The 22,193-nt window shown below is 36.4% G+C and overlaps 1 protein-coding gene across 13 annotated transcripts in view; it reads right to left on the bottom strand.

The window, feature by feature from the left end:
* Positions 1-22,193, bottom strand: part of RIC8B (RIC8 guanine nucleotide exchange factor B) — a 116,776-nt gene that overhangs the window by 26,446 nt on the left and 68,137 nt on the right. For 9 of the 13 annotated variants that reach the window (XR_011650302.1, XR_011650303.1, XR_011650298.1 and 6 more), the window contains exons 5-7: positions 13,715-13,943; positions 12,922-13,017; positions 6,515-6,659 (exon numbers count right to left, since the gene is read on the bottom strand). Coding sequence is in view for 5 of the 13 variants with exons in the window: in XM_004473297.4 (XP_004473354.1) it covers positions 6,515-6,659; positions 12,922-13,017; positions 13,715-13,943 (470 nt within the window). In the remaining 8 variants the exon portion in view is untranslated. The remainder of the gene's footprint in view (positions 1-6,514; positions 6,660-12,921; positions 13,018-13,714; positions 13,944-22,193) is intronic. The other 4 variants (XR_011650304.1, XR_011650305.1, XM_071219044.1 and 1 more) reach the window with 1 other exon arrangement.

Genomic DNA, 22,193 nt, shown 5'->3' with positions numbered 1-22,193 from the left:
GTAGGTTGAGTGTATGTATGTATGTGTGTGTGTTTGTGATTTCTAAGTACCTTTAAGAAAGGTAGTAAATAATCATTAGCAGCTTTCTTTAGGAGTACTTCCTTCTTTTCAGGTATAATCTCACGGTGAGCACTATAATATTCAATCAAAAATAGAAACTGGCAAAGTTTACTTAAGATTTTCAATTGAATCTGTAGGAAGCAAAACATAATACACTCTCTTTTCCTTACATAAGGTAACAGTAAAACCTACATCTGAAATACTCTTTTATTTATTTATTTATTTTTAAAGATTTATTTATTTCTCTCCCCTTTCCCCCCACCCCCGGTTGTCTGCTCTCCATGTCTATTTGCTGTGTGTTCTTCTTTGTCCGCTTCTGTTGTTGTCAGTGGCACAGGAATCTGTGTTTCTTTTTGTTGCATCATCTTGTTGAGTCAGCTCTCCATGTGTGTGGCGCCATTCCTGGGCAGGCTGCACTTTCTTTCACACTGGGTAGCTCTCTTTATGGGGCGCACTCCTTGTGTGTGGGGCTCCCCCACGTGGGGACACCCCTGCATGGCACAGCACTCCTTGCACGCATCAGCGCTGTGAGTGGGCCAGCTCCACACGGGTCAAGGAGGCCCGGGGTTTGAACCACGGACCTCCCATGTGGAAGACGGACACCCTAACCACTGGGCCAAATCTGCTTCCCTGAAATACTGTTTTAATTAAGATCATTGACTTACAAAAAAAAAGGACAAAGCTGGAGAAGACTCAGAGAAGGAAATTAAAATGATTCTGAGGACATTGTCTTTAGTGTTGGACTTAGAGACCTCTTGAGAGCCTTCTCCCTCTGGTGGAAAACTCTTAAGGAAAAACCAATTGCACCAGTTGCAGAAGAGGCAACAGTGACAAATAATAAGACCACTATAGTGGGTGTTGGACAAGTTGGTATAGCATGTGCCATCACCACTCCTTGGAAAGTCTCTGGTGGATGAACTAGCTCTTGTGGATTGTTTGGAAGATAAAGGAGAAAAGATAAAGGGTCTGCAGCATGGAAGCTTAATTCTTCAGACAACTGAAACTGTGGCAGATAAAAATTACTCTGTGACTGCTAATTCTAAGACTGCGTTGGTAACTGCAGGAGTCTGTTAGCAAGGGGCGAAGAGTGGACTCAATCTGGAAAGGGAGGGAAGGAGAAAGTACTGTAGGACTGGAAGTGGGTGCAATCAACTGGGCTACTGGATTAGGTGTGGCTGATTTGACTGAATCCATGCTCAAAAATCTATCCAGGATTCATCCAGTGTCAACAATGGTAAAGGGAATGTATGGCATTGAGAACGAAGTCTTCTTGAGCCTTCCATGTACCCCAAATGCTTGTGTATTAACCGGTATTATCAACCAGAAGCTGAAAGATAATGAAGTTGCTCAACTCAGGAAGAATGCAGATACCAGCTAGGATATCTAGAAGGACCTGACACCTGTGATATCCGGGTTCTACACTGAAAAGAAATCTAAAAACTACAATGTAATTAACCTTGAGCCATTAGTTCGCATCCATGTACATGGATCACAGTTTGCTTTTATCTTCCTAAATATGTGAATTTGGGCCCACAGAATCAAAGCAAATGCTTGGTTTAATGTGTGCAGTATGAGCCCTTGAACAAATAAAATTAACTATCATAGTATGAAAAAAAATGATTTTGGACTACTGAGCCCTTGAACAAATAAAATTAACTATCATAGTATGAAAAAAAATGATTTGGACTACTGAAAGAGGGGTGGGTAGGGAAATAGGTGGGTAAGGAAAGGGGATACATGGTCAAAGTATGAAATCATGATAGGATGAATAATCTGGGATAGAGGTGGTTGTTAAAATTTCAAATACATGAACTGGAGGGTACTGCTCGGGACCCTCAAAATAGGTAGTTTAGAGACAAAAGGAAGTCTTGGTTTCAAGGAACGTAGCAAACAGTTAAAATTCGTGCAAAAGAAACACAGTTTAGGAGCAGATTAAATAGGTTTAGATTAGTGTTTTTCAACCATTTTGTACCCTAGAGCCTACTGCTAAATGTGATCTCTCTGGTAAGAATTACCACTGTGTGCTGGATAGGATCATACTAGAATTTAATGAGGGATAATAGTGGTATTATTTGAAAAGTCGTCAGAATTAATCTGATATGATCTTTCTTGCCAGCAGTGCCTCCCCAAGATGGAATGGTTTAAACAAATGAATGAATCCTTAATGGATTATTAAGGGAAGAAGGGAATATTAGATGTATACAAGTATTCTTAATTTTCATGGAAGTCAGACACAAGCTTAATGAAACAGTCAGACACAAGGTCACCAAGGCTGAAGGATAATAGCTATGAATCCAGATGGTACTGATGTGCTTATTTTAAGTATTTTTGATAAGTCTTATTTTAATCAATAAAGATGTTCAGTGATTCCAGAAAAGCAATAATCACCAAAACTGTGAAAGTCTAAATTAAGATATGAATAAATGGTTTAAATGAATATAGTTGAAAGAAAAATAACAATTAAAAAAAAAGACACAAAACGTTAAAAACCTACAATGGATATAGTATTAAATAGTTTAAGAACAGAGGTTATGAAAGGTCAAAACAGATTAAACAGAACTAAAAAGAATACTAAACAACCTGCTTTCTTATGTAGAAAAGCCTTCTGGAAATGAGTTAATAGTAAAAATCTTTGGTACTTTTATGAAAATAAAGTTTACTGCTTATTCATTGGAACAAACATTATGTGCCAACTCTGTGACAGACAGTATGGATTACAAAGATAATTTAAGACTCATTTTGCCTTCAAAATAGATAAGGCTATGGTCAATAGTTTTAATATCAAATTTTTGTTAATAGGATAAAATATCTAAAAAATGAAGGGAAGGGGAGGCAAGACAGATGGAATACTAAATTCTCACAGTGAGAAGCATTTTGTTTGTGAAGTTCTGCTTGATGTTATTTGTTGGAACATTTCTAGTTACTTTTATAGTCCATTTTCAAACACATTGTACAGTATCCCATTTGATACTGGGAAATTAGTAAAAGGAAAACTAACTGAACTCGGATGTTTTGGTGAGCTGCTAAGACAAAAAAGATTTTCTGAGTAGTTCTTAAAAATAAAAAGAAACATAAATACTTTTTGGTCATGGTAATCTTTGCAATTATGTGAAACAGCTGTGGAAATGAAACAAATCAGCCTTTAGTTACAAAAAATATTGCATCATTACGTTATCAGGATACTAGAGGGCATTATGAACAGAGTAAAGCAACTATAGCAGTGCCATTGCAAAGTTAGAGTGGCACTGGTGGTCGGTGGTCATATATAATTGCTTACACAAGTTTGGGTTTTCAACTATACTCTAGCATGAAAGCAAAGAGAATTTGTTCCTTTACCATGGAGGAAGAATGGCAGAGCCAGATTCTATCCAGAGATCATTCCTCCTCCTCTGTGTAAATTCTTTGCCTTCTAGTCAAATATGCAATGTTTAGAGATTCTACAATAGTATCTTTCTAATTGGTCTTCCTACTTGCAGTCTCACACCCCTCCATTCCTTGTTCCACACAAATGCCTGAGATATGTTTGTAAAGCAATGTCTCCCACATACTGGAAACTGATGAATGTGTTAAAAGGAAATATAAAACCCACAGAAGTAAAGGATTATTTCATAAACTATTTTCTTTTGATTAAACGATATAAGGTCTGTCTTTTAAGCCTCCTGTAGAAATTACCCAATTTTCAGGGCATGTAATATAAAGTTTAGTTATGCTGGGGGTTCAGCAGAATAAGTTGGTAGCATGAACATGAGTTAACTATCTGTGGCACTCTTAGCCAGAGATGCAGTTTGGCCTGGCACAGATGGGTATTTAAGACAATTGAATGGTTCTTTCTGTGCCCAGTCTACCATTATATTTTTTCTTTTGTATCTCACCCCATTTCAATTACCCTTCTTCTAGTCTCTGTGTTCCTAACCCAATTTGACTGCTGCCTGCTGTCTCTACTTGGAGGCCTGACCTCTGAGCCTTAACCATAGTCCCTTTGCTTTCGAACTTAGCTTTCCACATTCTTAAGAGGAAAGTTCAGTTACTCTGGTTAATCATTTTAAATTTATTTCATTTCTATATAGTATACTTCCAAAATCCTACATTTAGATTCTGAGCTATTAATAGAGGTTGCCATCCGATGACTTGTGAGTTGAATGTGAACTACAGACTTGTTTCATGGGTTTTTTTTTTTGTTTTTTAGCTAGAAGGTTTTAAATTTGAATTACCTGAGAACACTTAAAAATTGGGAGATTTTATATGAAAATTCAGATTCCTGGATCCTCTTAAAGACCTAGAAGATCTGATTAACAGTGGCCACATGTTTCTTTACGATGACAATCAGTTAGAGCTAAATAGCAGCTAACTCCTCTTTCTAGTCCCCGAAATGTTCCTTGATCCCCACCCCAACCCAATATCTCCCCAACAATGAGCTAAGTGTCAGTTTTCATTCATCATCTTATGTCTAGTCCACTTGACTTACTTTTATATTACCACCTGGCTGCTATAGGTATTTGCGTTTGTGACCCTTATATAAGAAAGTAAGTAAGACTGTTTATCTTGTGTATCTCTGTATTTTCAGGGTATAGCTCAAAAAGTGTTAGCTGAATGAATGAATTTTTATTATGGAAGAATAAACTTACTAAATTTAAAATCAAATTGGAAGGAAAGTAGGTGGTTATATATACAATTCTCAAAGGTCAAATAAAAAAATACAATTTTACTTATGTGGGTTGGCTTTGGGCTCAAAGTTAGGATTATGAAATCTCAAATTCTGGGTCAAAGGGAGAACAAAGTTAACCATTTCAAATAGAAAATCAATTAACAAAATTCATTTATAAATGCATATACTATATTTGCCAAGATTCTCACTAACTCATTAGTAAAACAATTATATTTATATATGTAATTACAGAAAAAATTTTTTTTCGCCTTTTTAAAACATTTTAAAAGTACACAAGAAGTACATGTTATTATAGAAAAACTGCAAAATACAAAGAAGTGAAAATCACCAGTAATCTTACTACTCTGAGGTAACCACTGATAACATTTTGGTGTATATTTTTAAAAACCTTTCTTCAATGCATAGGTAGTGTGATTTAGGTTACATATATACACACATAATTGCTTTAAAAAAAAAGTTAATGTTTGATCTTAGAACAATTCATTTCAGTCAATATTTATAAATAACTTACTACTATATGCAAGGCGCTACGTTAAATATTTAATTGTAAATCAATCTTTTCTCAAAATCATTAAATAATTTAATTTTAAATGCTAAAAATACTAATCTATGATAATGTTGTATATTATTATTATGAAAGGCAACACTGGTAGAATGGAAAGAAGAAAGGACTCAAATTCTGGGTCTTCCTGTAAGCAACTGCCTGATCTTGGATAAGTTACAAAAAGGCTTTCAAGTGCAAGGTTCCATCATTTATGAAATTGAAGTAATAGTAATATTTACTTTAGAGGGTCCTTATGAGAATTATATGACATTATGCATGGGGTATGTTTATTACAACCATTACCATAGTGGTCAAATTATGTTGCTAAAATAGCATCTTAACAGGAAATTAAGTGGTTGCCCCAAACAGTCAGGTATGAAGCTTAATGAATTCAACTGATTTAATATTTTAGGAGAGACAAGTGGACTTTTCCATCTTCAAATTATCTCACAAAACCAGATACTTTTAGAAAGTGAAATATAAGATCTTAGATGAGACTATCAAGTACATTTATAAAGTAGGAGATGAAGAAAGAAATAGGTGAGTAGAACATCTGAATAACTTAGCCAAAGTTCCTTGTTTGGAGAACTTGTTTTTGCAGAGCTAATAAACCATATAATTTCAGGAAATATTTTTCATTATTAGAGTTATCTCAGAAGACAGTCATTTTACATAAACTTACAGAGTAGCATTCATTATATTGTAATATAGTTATATTTTATTCTCTTATCTGCCACTATCTTACCATTATCTCAAGAGTAGTAGGTACATCTTATGTATTTTTATACTACCCATACGCTATACAGTTCACTTTCAATAACTATTTAAGAACTTTGTGCAGAAACCAAAACTCCTATAGCTTTATTTCCAAGGAGTATTAAATAGTAAAACTAATGAAACTAGACCTCTGCTTGGTTATCAAAATAGTAGCAGATTAAGGAGAGTTTTCATAATGGCTCCAGTCTTGACCCATCAAGATTAAGGAGTCTGGGTTAAGGACAGAGATGACAAAGTTTGAAGGTGAGTATGTTTGGAAGTGCAACTATCTGTATGTCTCAACAAATTCAGAAGCATATAGAAAACACCTTTAAATTATTAATTTTTATATTTCTTCATCCCTCTTACTAGAGCATATAGGAAGCTGTGGAGACAGTGGAGGAATAAGATGATCATTATTAATAGCAAGATTCCTCAAACTCCCCTGGAAAGATAAAAAAGCAGAGGGAAAAGAGAGTTTAACCTACCTCTCTCTTTGCAAAGAACGAAAAGGAATTCAGCAGCAATTTGCTTGACTCCAAGGTCAACATGTGTCATGAGGCGCACCAACTTATTTCTCATAGTTGAGCCAACTTCAGGTCGATTTGTCACATCCCTCAATGGTGGTAAAACCTGATGGTACAAACACAAAAACCATCCTCAATCAAGGGTGTACTGGAGTAAGTGAGGATGGTATCATGCAACAGTCAGTATTGCAATGTCTATTGTGCTCAGAGGAAAAAGCATTTTAAAAATCAATATATGTTTCCAAATAAAATAAAATAAAATAAAATAAAAATAAACAACAAAAACAAAACACAGACCTCAAATAATTTCATGCCTGTAATGATTTATTTGAGCAGGAACATCTTTTCACTATACCATTATGCTGTTTCTCAGTTTTTACTCACCTTCATACCTGAAATACCTCTTCTTAATCCCTATCAAAATCCATTCTAAAGTCTGGGTCAAGTGTCTCTTCCATGCAAACTATCTTAATATTCTGACTCATTGATATTTACTTTTTTTTGAATTTCTGCAGCATTTTTAGTATTTACTAAAAAAAAAATCTGTAGTTAAATTTTCTACTCGTTTTATTTTATAATAAAAATAACCATTAATTATTGAGCACTTCATATGTGCTAGACCTTGGAATAGATGGTTTAAATATATTAACCTATAGTCCTCTCGTAACCCTGTAACAAAGGTAATATCATCACCACCTCTATTTTAGATTGACGGTCAGAGAGGTAAGGTGACTTGCTAAAAGTCTGTTCATTTGCTTACTCACCCATTTGTCCTCCTGACATCTCTCTTCTGTTTTTCCTCCAGTTTCATTAATTGCCTTTTTTTTTTTTTTTGCTTGTTTTGCCATTCCCTTTTCTCTTCCTGACTTTTAAATGTTGAAATACTCAACGATTCAATTCTTGGGTAATTTTTCTTTACTATTTTCACTCACTCCATTGGTGATCTCTTCCAGTTTCATGACTTTATATAGTTTCTATGTGCCGATGACTCCCTAAGTTCTATCTGCATCTTGATTTTTCCCTTGACCTCTGGATTCCAATAGACATCTCAAACTTAACATGTCCCAAATGGGACTCGATGTTCCCACCAACCTTGTTCCTCTTACAGTTTTCCCATCTCATTAAATAGCAGGTCCATTCTTCCAAGCTTAGGACAAAAGCCTTGGAAATATCCTTTATTTTTCTCTTTCATATCCCATATCTAGTCCATCAGCAAATTATGTTGGCTCTATCTTAGAAATATACCCAGGACCCAACCACTTTTTACCACCTCCTCCAGAGTAAGTTCAAGCTACTAATATCTCTCAACTGGACTATTACTATAGCATCCAAACTTTTCTCTTCTTCCATCCTGGTCCCCCTACAGTTTATCCTATATATAACAGCTAGGATGATCCTTTGAAAGTTAGATCATGCCATTCCTCTTCTCAAAGCCCTCCAATTTCCATGGCTTTTCAATTCAGTCATAATAAAAGATGAGGTCCTTATACAACTGCCTTACAAGGCCCCATGTAATCTGGCTCTGGCTTCATTTTTATTCTACAATCTCCTTAAGATGCTATAGCCACACAGGTTCCAAGGAATTTCTTAAACATGCTTTCCTGCTTTTTCACTTTTTTGCCTCAGGGACTTTGCATTTGCTATTCCCTCTGCCCAGGAACTCTTTTTCGAGAAATTGGCATGGCTCTCTCCCTTACTTCCTTCAAGTCTCTGCTCAAATGTCATTTATAAGAGACCTCCCTGACCACTCCATATAACTAATCATTAATATTCTTATTCTTACTCCCTTTACTCTGCTTTAATCTTCCTCATAGCATTTATTACCACCTGACAGTATATATTTATTTTACTGTCTACCTTCTTACACAAGAGTCAATTCCATGGGGCAGGGATTTCTTCCAGTTTATTGCTCTTTTCCCAGTGCCAGGCATTATATAGGTACTCAGAAAATTTTGTTGATTGAAGAATGAATGAATGAATTCAAGTAACATTTATTAAATGCCTTCTATTAGCTAGGCACTATGCTAAGAAATGGAGATAAACACAAAGTCAAAGAAAAATCTATTGCACACATCCATTTAGCTTACTAATGTCCTTCCCTCTCTCTTTCTATCCTGAGTGCCTACCATGTATCAGGAAGCATTAGAGGCAGTGGGGAGCTATCTGTGAACAAAATTGGAAACTAAATCTCAGAAAATTAACTCATCTGTCAAAATTGTTTATGGAATCCATATTTCAATATCTCCAGCAGGACAGAGCACAACACTAGGGCCAAAGTAATCAATAACATATACTTATTTGATTGAGCCAACCATACTAAGCTTCTCTCTCCCATTTCTAAAAAAATGAGATATGTAAAAGCTGATTTTGAGCCCTAGACTACAGATTCTATTAACAAGGGTTATCACACAAACATCTGATCCATATTTTATTCCTTAAAACAAGTTCTTTATGGAATTTTGTTGTCATTGTTGTTATATACAACCCCCAGACAAACCATATATGCATGGTCCCTTTCCATTTCTCCCAAACTACTTCCCTCCAACTTTTTTCTTTTCTGTGACAAATCTTGTCCAGTTCCTCTTTCAAAGCCACTGAACATTTCATCTCTTCTATAAGCCTCTCCAGACTAACACAACCTGGGTCAGAAATTTCTATCATCTGTATTTGTATATGGTGAAATACAGAAATCTTTTGTATCTACACCCAAAGCTTTCATATAAGAAGTTGTTTCACAAATAGGTTTTTGTCTGTCTTGGCTAAAGACAGCAAAATCTAAACAGTATAGTTGAACCTGGTTTCCCTATGTAAAAAAGCAAAATATAGAAAACATTTTCATTTATTATTTTTCACCAAGTCCCCCTAAGTCAAAGTAGACTGTCTTAAAATAATCAAACTTAGATAAGGTCTTAATTTATTAATTAGTTTATTTGGCTTAAGTGATTATTTATGCTTCCATGGTATTTCTCTCTTCTCCCAAAAGACAATAAATTCCTCAAAGGGTCCCTACTCTCTAGTCAGCAATACCTATTAGTATGTTCTACAAATAATAAGGTACTTACTAAATTTTGACCTCAAACACAGATGGGAATAATGAACCTGATTCACTTTTTAGGGAAATTCTAAATGGAGATAAATTAACAATGGACTGAATGGCACTTCAATGAATTGAAATGTGGGAAGATGGGGAAGAAAAAGATTGAGGGATGGGAAATCAAGAAATTAGTTTGGGATATGCTAAGCTTAAGATACCTATGGAGTTGGTTGTATAAAGTCTGAAGCTTTTTAGGGGAAAAGTCACGCTGGGGATGTAAGGTTGGGAATCATCAGCATATAGACTGTTTTTTTAAACCATGAAAGCTGAATGAGATCACCAAGGGAGTGGAGATATTCATAAAAACTGAATACTGAGCTTTCAGGCCCTCAAACATTCAGGGTTGGGAAGAAGAGGCAAAGAAGAGGTTTCCTCTTAAGTCTTACAAAACAAGAGAAGAAAAGTATTTCAAGAAGGAGAAAATGAGAACACTCAACCACATCAAAATGCTACGGGGGAATTAAAAAAAAAGGGTTTGCGAGCTATTAGATATAGCAATATTGGGTTGGTGACCTTGATAAGTACATTTGCAGGGGAGTGGAAAGCATGAAAATCTAATTACAGAGGACTCAGGAAAGAACTGAAGATTAAGAAAAAGAACAGAGAGGGTGGGTTTAACAAAACTCTTTAGAGGAAACTTGAGTAAAGAGGAAAAGAGAAATGGGGCAGGCAGCTTGAAAAGTGGAGTTAAGGGAAGGTTTTTTGCTTTAAAAATGTAAAGTGTTTAGGTACTGACAGAAACAATCTAGAACATTAAGAAAATGATGAATGTAAGAAGAAAGAGGGAATAAATGGAGGAACAAAGTCCTTGAGAAGGTGAGAGGGAATGGGATCTGGAGCATGAGTGGAGAAGCTGGCCACAGACAGAAGTAGGGGCAAGTCATCCATTGTGATAGAGGTGGGGGGGACAAAATATGGCAGAATAGATGCAGACAGATGGCAGAGGCAGTGGTAGGAAGATGAAAACAATTTTTTCTTAATTTCTTAGAGAAATAGGGAACAAGGTCAACAAATGAGAATGAGGGGAGGAACGTGCTGGAGGTTTGAAGAGAAAAAAGTTGTGAAGTAGTCACCTTGGAACATGCTGGGGACCACTTGGGGTTGGTAATCTTAAATTTAAGGTAGACTCGTCAATATGGTTGTGATATTTTCTCTCATTACGTTCAGTTAGAGGCCGAAAATTGGTGAAAGGTTGCATTTAACCAGTTTATTTGGTTTTGCCAAGAAACTATGACTGAGGGAGAAAGAGAAGTGGTGCTGGTTAAACATGTATGCAAAAGAGTGATTACAGTTATAGACCGCAGATGGAGTCTAGGCTGGGTGAGGAGGCAAATAAGCACATGGGCAAGTCAAGGAGAGTGAAAAAATGATAGACTGATAATCCTCATGGGGAAGAAAGAATGCTGGATTGAGAGTACTAAGAGAAGGTGGTCAGAGTGGGATACTTGAAATTGGAGTTTTAGAAGTCATTTCAATAACTATTAATATCAAAGTATTAGACTTGGGAGTTTAGGATCTGATCTGTTTTTTCTTTCTCAACCAATATCCCAATCTATCAGTAAGTTTGTTGAGCACTACTTTCAAAACATCGCAAACTATAAATTCTAACTACTCCATCTCCTCCAAGACTTCATCACTATGAATAATCAACAAAACAACTCTTGTGCTACTGCAGAAGCTTCTAAAACTGGTCTCCATGATCCACTCAAGGGCCTGTTGAAGTCCATCCTACATACAGCATCTTTAAATATAAATGAGCCCAACTCCATCATACTCAGGAACACAAATATGACCTTTCTACACATGCCTCTTCTTTTACTTTTATGGGACCTGTGGTTGGTGTTTGGGTTGGGGTATACTCAGGAGACCTGAATCTCTAGACTGTCCATGTGACGGCCAGGCCGGCCCTGAGCCTCAGCAGACTTGCAACTTCTACCCTGTGGTTTATTGGACTTACCCTGGCCAGCTAACAGGGAGGTGAAGAAGATCAACCACCACACCAGGGAGCCAAGAGTGCCTACAACTGCAAGCAGGAAAATTGCATCCATCATCCATGTGGAACCTAAGCCTCCTCTTGATGTAGAGGCGGACTGGACTTAACCATTACAGGGTCCACAGGATGGAGGAATAGAGTATAGATTAGAGTGGACTTCCTGGTGTTCTGCTGGGGAACTATTTTGATTAGGAAGGGAAGAAATTGTAATATTGATGTGGAGAAAGTGGCTACAGTAGCTGCTGATGGTAGGGACAGGGAAGAAGAGATATGATGTGGGCACATTTTCAGGATTTGGAGTTGCCTGGGTGATGCTGCAGGGACAGATGCTGGACACTGTGTGTCCTGCCATGGCCCACTGGGTGGAATGGGGGAGAGAGTATAGACTACAATGTAGACCACTGTCCATGTGGTGCAGCAGTGTTCCAAAATGTATTCACCAGGTGCAGTGAATGTGCCACGATGACGGAAGAGGTTATTGATGTGGGAGGAGTGGGGTAGGAGTGGTGGGGGTATATGAGGACCTCATATTTTTTTAATGTAACATTTAAAATAAAAAATAAATAAAAATAAATAAATATAAATATAAATGAGATCACATCACTCTCCTCAAAATACTCCAATGCTGTCCCATCTCACTTAGAAGAGAATTGAGTTCTACACAACCTTTGTTATCTGGCCCTTGTTTACCTCTTCATCTATCACTCTCCCCCTTGTGCATGGCTATCTAGCTATACTGGCCTTCCTGCTCTCCTTAAGCATATCAAAGCATCCTCTCATCTTAGGGACTTAAAACTTGTTCTCTCTGGTATATTCCTCTATCAGATATTCTTAGAGCTCCCTTTCTCACTTATCCATGTTTCTGCTCAAAAGCCATCCCTCAGAGAAGCCCTTTCTTATTCCCCTCTTTTCTCCCATTACCCTGCTTTATCTTTCTTCAGAAGATTTATCACGACTTGCCATTATAGTATAATTTGTTTATTTTTCACAAGGTAAACTCCACAAGGGCAAAGACTTCAGTCATCTTTCAATGCTTAGAACACAGCACATAGCAGATGTTCAATAAATATTTGCTGAATAAATACATGAATGACTACAAAATTACCCAAAACCCCTTACTTTTTTGAGTAGAAAGAAGACTTCAAAGACTAAAACTAATTTTCTGAATTTCTGATTTTCTGAAAGAAAACTGTCATGAGACAATTCAACTCATTAGGTCCATGTTTTAAAAAAGACATATATAAGATTAACTTTGAGATATAATATGCATTAAGCAGTTACCTGATCTTTGAGATATTTTCTGATGTTTCGATGGGCTCGGGAACATTCTGTTAATAAGCTGAGAACTGGAGTTAGACCCTCTCTATAACTGCTTCCCTATAAAGAAAACCATACATACTATATTAGTTGAGTTTCTAATAGTATTACTTTCCTCCATGTAACTGAGCATATTAATGCTCTTTTCTGGGAGGTTGGAGGGAGGTGGCTAAAATATCTTATGGTATCAAAGCTTTATAAACTATTTCAAAAATTGTTTTCCCAACAATATTTCTATCAGTTCTTTATGTTTACTAATGTTCATTTTTGTCCTTTCTGAATTTTCCTCTATTTTCTAGGGAAATGTAGGAAAATCCTACACTAGCCAAAGGCTTTGGTAATCTACCCATTCTACCCTGCTGCCTTTTAATATAGTTACTTGACAAAGTAAGTGACAGACCAAGGAAAATAAGCAGCTTACAACAAAGAGAAAGTTGAAGATGACTTTTAGGTATTATGGAAAGTATTTAACACCAAGTTATCTATCTAAGGATAATTTCTTACTTCTAGAACTTAAAAGTACCTATATGAAATGGCAATTAATTTTTAATTTTTCCTGTGTTTTCAGGCACTAGTCACAATTTTGGTGATGCATCAACACAATTTTCAGGATTAAAAGGTTTCATCGATTTATTATATCTTATAATAAAATGCTTTAGCAAAGTACAATTACGCAATCATGTCCTGTGGTATACGTATATGTGGCACATTTACATTCTTTAAAGCATCTTCCCAAGACCTCCATTTTCAGTCTTACCTTGTCTATTCTCTTCTCCATAAAACTGAGTAAAACGTTAATGGCCTCCATATTCATACCATTGTATACCATGGCATTATTTTTCAAAACCGTTTCTTGCTCAGCTGTTGTATCACTGGGCAGTTCATCTAGAGTCGTTGCCTCTTGGGCTGTTTCTTCATGGGTTAATGGACAAATGAGAACATCCAAACAAGAGACTGGAACATTGCTTAAAAGGTTGACTGCATTGCTGAAAAGCAATTTAAAAATGCAATATTTTAATTTGATTAAACAGTCCTTTAAAATGCAAAACATAATAAGAAGTTCAGAAGTGACTTTTAGGAATCAATTAAAATTTTTCTTTTTCAAAATGAGCCATTAATATTACTTGGCATTTGCTGACTAATAGAAAATAATGAAAGAACTGCTTCAAATACACATATGACAAATTAGAAAGAACAGATGTCTAATGGACAGGCCCAACGTCACTTTCTGAAATGCTAAAATAGGAATTAGTGAGCTTTAATGCCACCTCTTTAATTTTATTATGACAATAATGCTAGCTTTGCATTTTTTTCCCCTGGTGTTTTAAATCCTTTTGTGGATCCACTGGTGTTTTATTATGCCTTAGATTATAACATAAAGCATTTGAGAAGCACTATATGTAAGCAGCTTATCACAGAGGAAACAAAATTAAAACCTAAATATTGCAGGATTAAGTTTTATTCTTTCTATATGTAGAAAACAATTTCTAAACCATCCCATTTTTTGTAAGCCTTTTGCAGAAAATGGGTAATGGTGTTTTTTCTCCCTCTCTCCTCATCATATTTCTTTCTTTTTTTAAGGCTAGAATAACTATTTCTAATCCCTATTCCATAGGCCTTTCTTCCATGTTTTAATGAATGCAAGAGCCTGCTATGCACACCAGTAGAGGGAACCCAAACATTGTACTTTTGGCATTCCCTAAAAACCTTGTTCTGTTGCTCACTGTATAAGAGATTAAAATGATACTAACAATTGTTAGTAAAGATGCTAACAAAGATTTCCCTATTTTTCTGCATGCACTATTTTATAATCTTTCATCTAAAAAGGAGAAGTGGTATTCTATGCTAACTGGATCTTCGCCTGTGCCTCAGAACTTCCTGATAAACAACAATGGAAAGACAGGCATTATATTTCCTAGTGACAGAGAAGCAGATCTAAAAATACCCACATCCTGACTAAAAATAAGCTCTTGCAAATGTAATTTAAAAGTCTAACCATTTGGAAACCTAACTCAGGGCTTAATCTCAATGAAGTTGTCTTAATTTAGACTACAGTTCCTTTAATTTAGGTTATAGTGACACCCTCCAAAATAAAACATAAAAAAAAAATCAGAAAAAAATTTTCTTTCCTTTTCTCCTAAAATGTGGCTTCATTTTCCCAAGAATATTTTCTTTTTCTTTTAATCTTATGGAAAAATAAAAATTCATAAGAAATAAAAGTTTCAAAATTAGACAATACAGAAAGAACAATGAGTTGTAAAAAAACACCTGAACCAAGCGCCAATACAAGTCCTATGAATTAATGATTCCTGATAAAACACAAGTTACTTGGTTGTCCTCACTAAAAACTAACTACTATCACCTAAACAAAGCCCCTAATTTTGGTTATATGTAAATAATCAAAGTTGGTTGAAATACAATACTTTTTCCACAAGTATTTTTCCCCTAAATATCTTGAGTTCTTTATTTATAAGGAAGGACTGTTAAATATTAAATTAAATGCTTCACTTCCCACTTCAGCATTTAGAAATTCTTATTAAATATCACAGATTCACTGGGGATAAAAGAAAAAAGAAACCTATCTTAGAATTATTTTCCAAAATTGTCCATGTCATTCTGAAATTTTAATATTTCTTGAAAATAGGGCAATAAGCTCTGGAGTCCATGGATAATATGTTTCTCAGAGATCATGCTGAAGAGTTTAAGATGGTCCATTTTATTACAAAGGAATGTTTCCCCTTTGAATTCATTCAAAGCAAGCAGTTTCTAGGAATTCAGTAAATTTAAGAAACCAAATAGAGTTTGATTTAACAAATATTTGGAAGTTTCAGGCTTTTCAAAAAAGTTTCGATTTTCTCATCTCTTATTAAACAACTGGGTTCCCAAACAACTACAAAATTAATTTTCTGGCTCACTGTGTTTGAGCTATTCTTTTTAAGTAAGGAAGGCCAGCTTTTTGAGCTCTGTCACTTCCCTGACAGTTTTATTTGTGGTAGAAGAGTGTATGAAATTCTCCAGCTACCAGGAAGTTAGGGACTATGCATAGATCTGCACAATGGTTTGCATTCCTACTCCAGGGGGTAGAAATACTGTGTATATTACTCTCCCCTTTTCAGTTTCCTAGAGATCATTAATCATTGGGACATGACATCCTCCCGCTCATGCTCCCAGACCCCTCCTGATATTCAGATTTAAAAGCAAAGTCTATTTAGAGCTCTTTATTACCCTGATTAAAGAATAGTAGGAGAGAGAAGGCAATCTAATATCCAGTCTTGTATCAATTGCTGGACTAAACATAATTTAACATCATAGCACTTTTCGGCACACAAAAGAATGGCATCGAGGAACACGATAACTACACATATACTTGTTACAAATCTTCTTGGTTAAGTGTATTGTCTTTATATTTGGGGTTCAAATATATATTATTTCAGGGATGAAAGGTCCATTTGAATGAACCCTAGTATCTCCAAAAAATTTTCACATGTAGTTAATGAGGGCAGGGAGAGGAAAGAAGAGATGTGATGTGGGGGCATTTTCAGGACTTGGAGTTGTCCTAAATGATACTGCAGGGACAGATGCTGGACATTATATATCCTGCCATAACCCACTGAATGTACTGGGGGAAAAGTGTAAACTACAATGTAAACTATAATCCACGCGATGCAGCAATGCTCTAAAATGTATTCACCAAATGCAATGAATGTGCCACAATGATGAAAGAGGTTGATGTGGGAAGAGTGGGGTGGGGTGGGGGTTGGGGTATATGGGAACCTCTTATACTTTTTAATGTAACGTTTTTTGTGATCTATGTATCTTAAAAAAAAAGACAAAAAATAAAAATAAAATAAACACTTAAGTTTAATTTAACTTCATTCAATTCAGTAATTATTTATTCAGAGCTTACTCTGTGCCAGGTACCATTTTAGGCAGGCATTGGGAAAAAAATAGCAAAATCCATTCCTTCATGGAGTTTATTTTCTAGCATGGGGAGAAAAGTCAATAAATGTAAACAAAGTAATTAAATAGTATGCTAGAAGGGGTAAATACTCTGGAGGGGGGAAAAACCAAAAAGGAGGGTAAAAGAGACAGGAAGCATGGGTTGTAATTTTAAATAGGGTGGTTAGGGAAGGGCTCACTGAGATGGTGTCACTTAAGTAAAGACATAGAAGTTAAAGAGAGTGAGCCATGTGAATATCTGGGGAAAAATCATTCTAGGAAGGCGTGAGAGTTAGAGCAAAGGCCTTAGGGCAGCAGCTGTGCCATGTTTGAAGAACGGCAAGGAAGTTGGTATGGCTGAATCATTATACACAAGGCGTGTGTAGCACATAAGATCAGATAGATAATGGGTGGCCAGACTGGTCCTACAGGCATTATAACTTTAGTTTTTATTCTGAGTGAAATGGGGAGCTACTGAAGGGTTCTAAGTGGCCAGATACTCTAACAAGTTAAAAGGATCACTTTGGCTACTGCTGCATTAAGAACAGCTAGCTGGTAGAAGGTCCATGGTAAAGAAGACCAGTTAGGAAAGTTTTGGATTCTGTTTGTCTTCCAAGTGGAGAAGTCAGTAGGAAGTTAGCTATGAGCCTGGAGTTCAGGGAGGGAGATCCGGATTAGAGATATAAACTGAAGAGTTATCAGCATGTATCAGATGGCATTTAAAGATATAAGACTGGATTAGATCAGAAAAGGAGTATGGGTTGAAAGACTATGAAGGCTGACCCTGGGATATGCCATCATCCAGAGGCTGAGATGTAAAGAACTAAAACTAGTGAGATAGAAGGAAAACCAAGATAGTATGGTGTTTCTGAAGAAAGTATATGAGTAGGATTGGAGCAGCAGGAGGTGGGGGAGTGGTAAGAAAAACCTGGATAAATTACGAATGGAAAGTCCTCTGAAAACTGTTCTTGGTCATTGTTTTCTATATGTTCTCCATAGGTGCTGTATTTTCCTTTCTGTATTTGTTCACGTTTTCTTGTGCCTACAATTTTCTCATTCTTTAAGACCAACTTCATTCATTCAACGCACATTTATTATGCCTTGCACTAAGTGCAAAGCATACAAAAATAAATAAAATATATTCCTTTTCCCAAGGGAAAGCAGCATAAACATAATTCATAGAGCAAATTTTTCAAAGTTATCTCTTATTAAAAGTGTGCCTTAAGCAAATTACATGATCTCTCTTTTAAGACTCAGGGTCCTTGTCTCTAAAATATAAATAAATAAATTTACTCAACCAGGTTGATGCGAGGATTAAATGAAAAGTGGCATGCAAAGCACTCTGCCTGGCACATAGTAAATGATCACTATTACAGAGCTTTTTTTTAAAAAGATTTATTTTCATTTATTTCTCTCCCCTTTCCCCCCCTTCCAACCCCCCCCCCCAGGTGTCTGCTCTCTATGTCCATTCGCTGTGTGTTCTTCTGTGACTGCTTCTATCCTTATCAGCAGTGCTGGGAATCTGTGTTTCTTTTCGTTGCATCATCTTGCTGTGTCAGGTCTCTGTATGTGCGGTGCCATTCTTGGGCAGGCTGTACTTTTCTTTTGTGCTGGGTGGCTCTCCTTATGGGGTGCACTCCTTGCATGTGGGGCTCCCCTACATGGGGGACACCCCTGTGTGGCAGGGCACTCCTTGCATGCATCAGCACTGCACATGGGCCAGCTCCACACAAGTCAAGGAGGCCCGGGGTTTGAACCAGGGACCTCCCATGGGGTAGGCAGATGCCCTATCCATTGGGCCAAGTCCGCTTCCCTATTATGGAGCTTTTAACTGTAATATATCATACTCAGGAGGAAATAGCAAAGATCTGAAGAAATGAAGGAATATGGTGTTTGTGGGGCATCTATAAACAGGATATGGCCTTAAAGAAGGGACCTTAATAGGTGATGAGACCAGAAAGGTGTATGGATGTGTGTGTGGAATGGGGAGATAGGATTATAAAGGGCCTTTTATGATATAGTAAGGGGTTTTATTTTTTTATATTTATTTATTTATTTTTTGAGGTACTAGGGGCCAGAGAGTGAACCCAGCACCTCGTATGTGGGAAGCTGGCGCTGAACCACTGAGCCATATCAGCTTTCCTGAAGTATTTTTTTGTTTGTTTGTTTTGCTTATTGTTTGTTTTTGTTTATTCAGGAGGCAGGGTGCTTTATTTTAACCTAAGAAAAGGAGAATTATTGAAAGGTTTTCAGCAGGTAAAAAACATGATCAAATTAAGGATTAGAGGAAAATTACTTTGTGGGTAGTACAGATGGTGAACTCAAACAAGGTACCAAAACCTCAATACCTATAGGGCACAAGTAGGTAACATATATGAGGGGGAAGGCTGGACAAAAATACTATATGAATACCATAACAGCAAATTGGAGAGTGCAGGCCTCATCTAAAGGGCACAGCCATTATTTAGCTCCAGCTGATTACTACATGTAAGGATACAGGTAGGGCCACCTTCATAAAACTATGAAGAGCCTTAGGCTTGGTTTAATTGTGAAATTCTTAGTAATTTTTGAACAAAGGGCCCTAAATTTTCTTTTTTCACTGGGCTCTACAAGTCATGTTGCTGATCTTGGGTAAGTGCCAGTGTTGCCAGATCTTTCAGTTCATCAAAACTGGTCATATGGATTTTCTGTAAAATACTTTGATTTTTTAATGCCGGCACCTAATTGTTTTTCTTTTCAAAATTCTGCAGGCCAATACCATGTGGGCAAATCAAAACACATTTTTAGATACAGTTGGGCCACCAATGTGTAACCTCTAAATCAAAGAATAGAGAAAGAAGGAGATAGGTTGATTAAAGTAAAAGCCTACTTTAATGATTTAGGTGAGAAATGGTAAAAGCCTGAACTAAGGGAGTATCAATGGTTAACTGAGGCAGTTCAAGAAATACGTAGAAGGAAGCAGATTTGGCTCAATGGATAGACCATTCGCCTACCACATGGGAGGTCCTACCACATGGGCGTCCTGACCCATGTGGCGAGCTGGTCCATGTACAGTGCTGATGTGCACAAGGAGTGCCATACCACACAGGGGTGTTCCCCGCATAGGGGAGCCTCACATGCAAGGAGTGTGCCCTGCAAGGAGAGCCGCTCGTGCGAAAAAAGCACAGCCTGCCGAAGAGTGGCGCCGCACACGCGGAGAGCTGATGCAGCAAAATGATGCAACAAAAAGAGACACAGATTCCTGGTACCACTAACAAGAATGCGAGCGGGCACAGAAGAACACACAACGAATGGACACAGAGAACAGACAACAGGGGGTGGAAGGGGGAAGGGGAGAGAAATAAAAAATAAATCTTAAGAAAAAAAAAAAAGAATAGGGAATAAAGTCATGGAAAAGTAAGTACAAACCACTAGTCTCCAAAGTAGGGTAGGATGTATCCCTAGAGGTGCCTAAGATGATCCCTTGGGGTATGGGAAGAACATTGCTCAATTTTTACTTACTTTTATCTGAAAAGTTGAGAAGAAATTAAGCTTTACTAATATTTAGTAAACAAACTGACACTGATACCCACATCTGAACCATGTATCAGATGTTTCTATGTAACAAACATACACAGAGAATATTATACTGTGGAAAGAGTTGAAGTTACACAACATGGAAGAGGTGGCAATGAAGCCCTTTCTCCTTGGTCACTCTTATTCTCTTCATTGGTCATATTACAATTTATATATACCAAATTAAGTAGGTTTATAGATCACTTTATCTAGTTTTAAATAAACTAATATTTATAAAATAGGCAGTGCTATAATTCCTTCAAAGAAATAAAAAATTGAAGATAATACTAAAAATGTTACACAGCAAAGTACAAGAAAATGACAGAACCCTTTGTGAGTCATATAATGAGGTAAAAGCAAGGATAATCTAACTGCATCTGGCAAGTAGTTAAAAAAAAAAAAGAAAATTAAATTACCTGAAATATGGATTTACATATACTGTAATGTTAATGACTCTTGCCTTCAGTATATAGTGTGCTCCAGGATGCTAGCTAATGATAGTTTAGAGTCATCACAATTAGCAAGACAAAAAAGTACCAAGTGTGCAGAACATGAAGAAAATCCTCTGCTATTTGAGAAGGGAAAAATTTGTGGTATGTTGATTTTTAAAAATCTATTTTAAAATATATTTATCATCCATTTTCACTGTTTATTTTTGATATATTTAATGGTTTATTTCATATATCAGCACAGTTGTATATGTATATAATTTATATGTAAATAAATATATTCGGTGGTGTGCTAAAAAATTTACTGATTTGGAAAAAAATGGTTGAAGACCAACAGCACAGAAAAAATTATCAAAAAAGTTAGCTGCAAAGGGAAGGAAAGAGTTAGGATGATAGCTCGGAAAGGATAAAGGTCTGATGAAAGATATTATTTTTCCTTAGATGGGATAGATCTGAGCATGTTCACATTTTGAAGGGATAAAGTCAAAAGAAGAGATTGAAAAATCTAAAAGAGGAGTTAAATGCTGAAATAAGGTCTCTCAGAGTCACTCAGGCAGAGCAGAAAAAGTTAAATGCTGGAATAAGGTTTCTCAGAGTCACTCTGGCAAAGAACAGAGGAAAACGGGTACTGATTAAAGCAAATTTACAGGCAGGGGTAGGGTGAAGTTAAATGTTAGAGGAAATGTCTGTCTGATATTCTCTAATTACCCTGTTAAGTTGTTGGCAAGGTCATACTACTTAAGTGTGCAATAGCATTATGTCTAAGAAAAAGCAATGTACATACCTTAATTAAAAAGTACTTTACTACTAAAAAATGCTAATCATCATTTGAGCCTTCAACAAGTCGTAATCTTTTTTGCTGTTGGAAGGTCTTGCTTGTTGACAGCTGCTGATTAATCAGGGTGGTGGTTGCTGAAGGTTGGGGTGGTTGAGGCAACCTCTTAAAATAAGAAAACAATGAAGTTTGCCACACTGATTGACTTTTCTGTTTATGGAAAGATTTCTCTTTAGCATGCGATACTGTTTGGTAGCATTTTATCCACATTAGAACTTCTATTAAAATTGGAGTCAATTCTTTCAAACTCTGCTGCTGCCTTATCAATTAAGTTTATGTAACATTCTAAAAATCCACTGTTGTCATTTCAACAATATTCATGAATCTTCACCAGGAGCAGAGTCCATCTCAAGAAACCACTTTCTTTGCTCATCCGTAAGAAGCAACTCCTCACAGCTCAAGTTTTATCATGAGATTGTAGCAATTTAGTCACTTTTTCAGGTTCCACTTCTAATTCC

This window comes from Dasypus novemcinctus, chromosome 12, assembly GCF_030445035.2.
Source record: "Dasypus novemcinctus isolate mDasNov1 chromosome 12, mDasNov1.1.hap2, whole genome shotgun sequence".
Classification (NCBI taxonomy): Eukaryota; Metazoa; Chordata; class Mammalia; order Cingulata; family Dasypodidae; genus Dasypus; species Dasypus novemcinctus.
The sequence above is the reverse complement of the archived record's forward strand: the minus strand, read 5'-3'. Positions and strand labels throughout refer to the sequence as shown.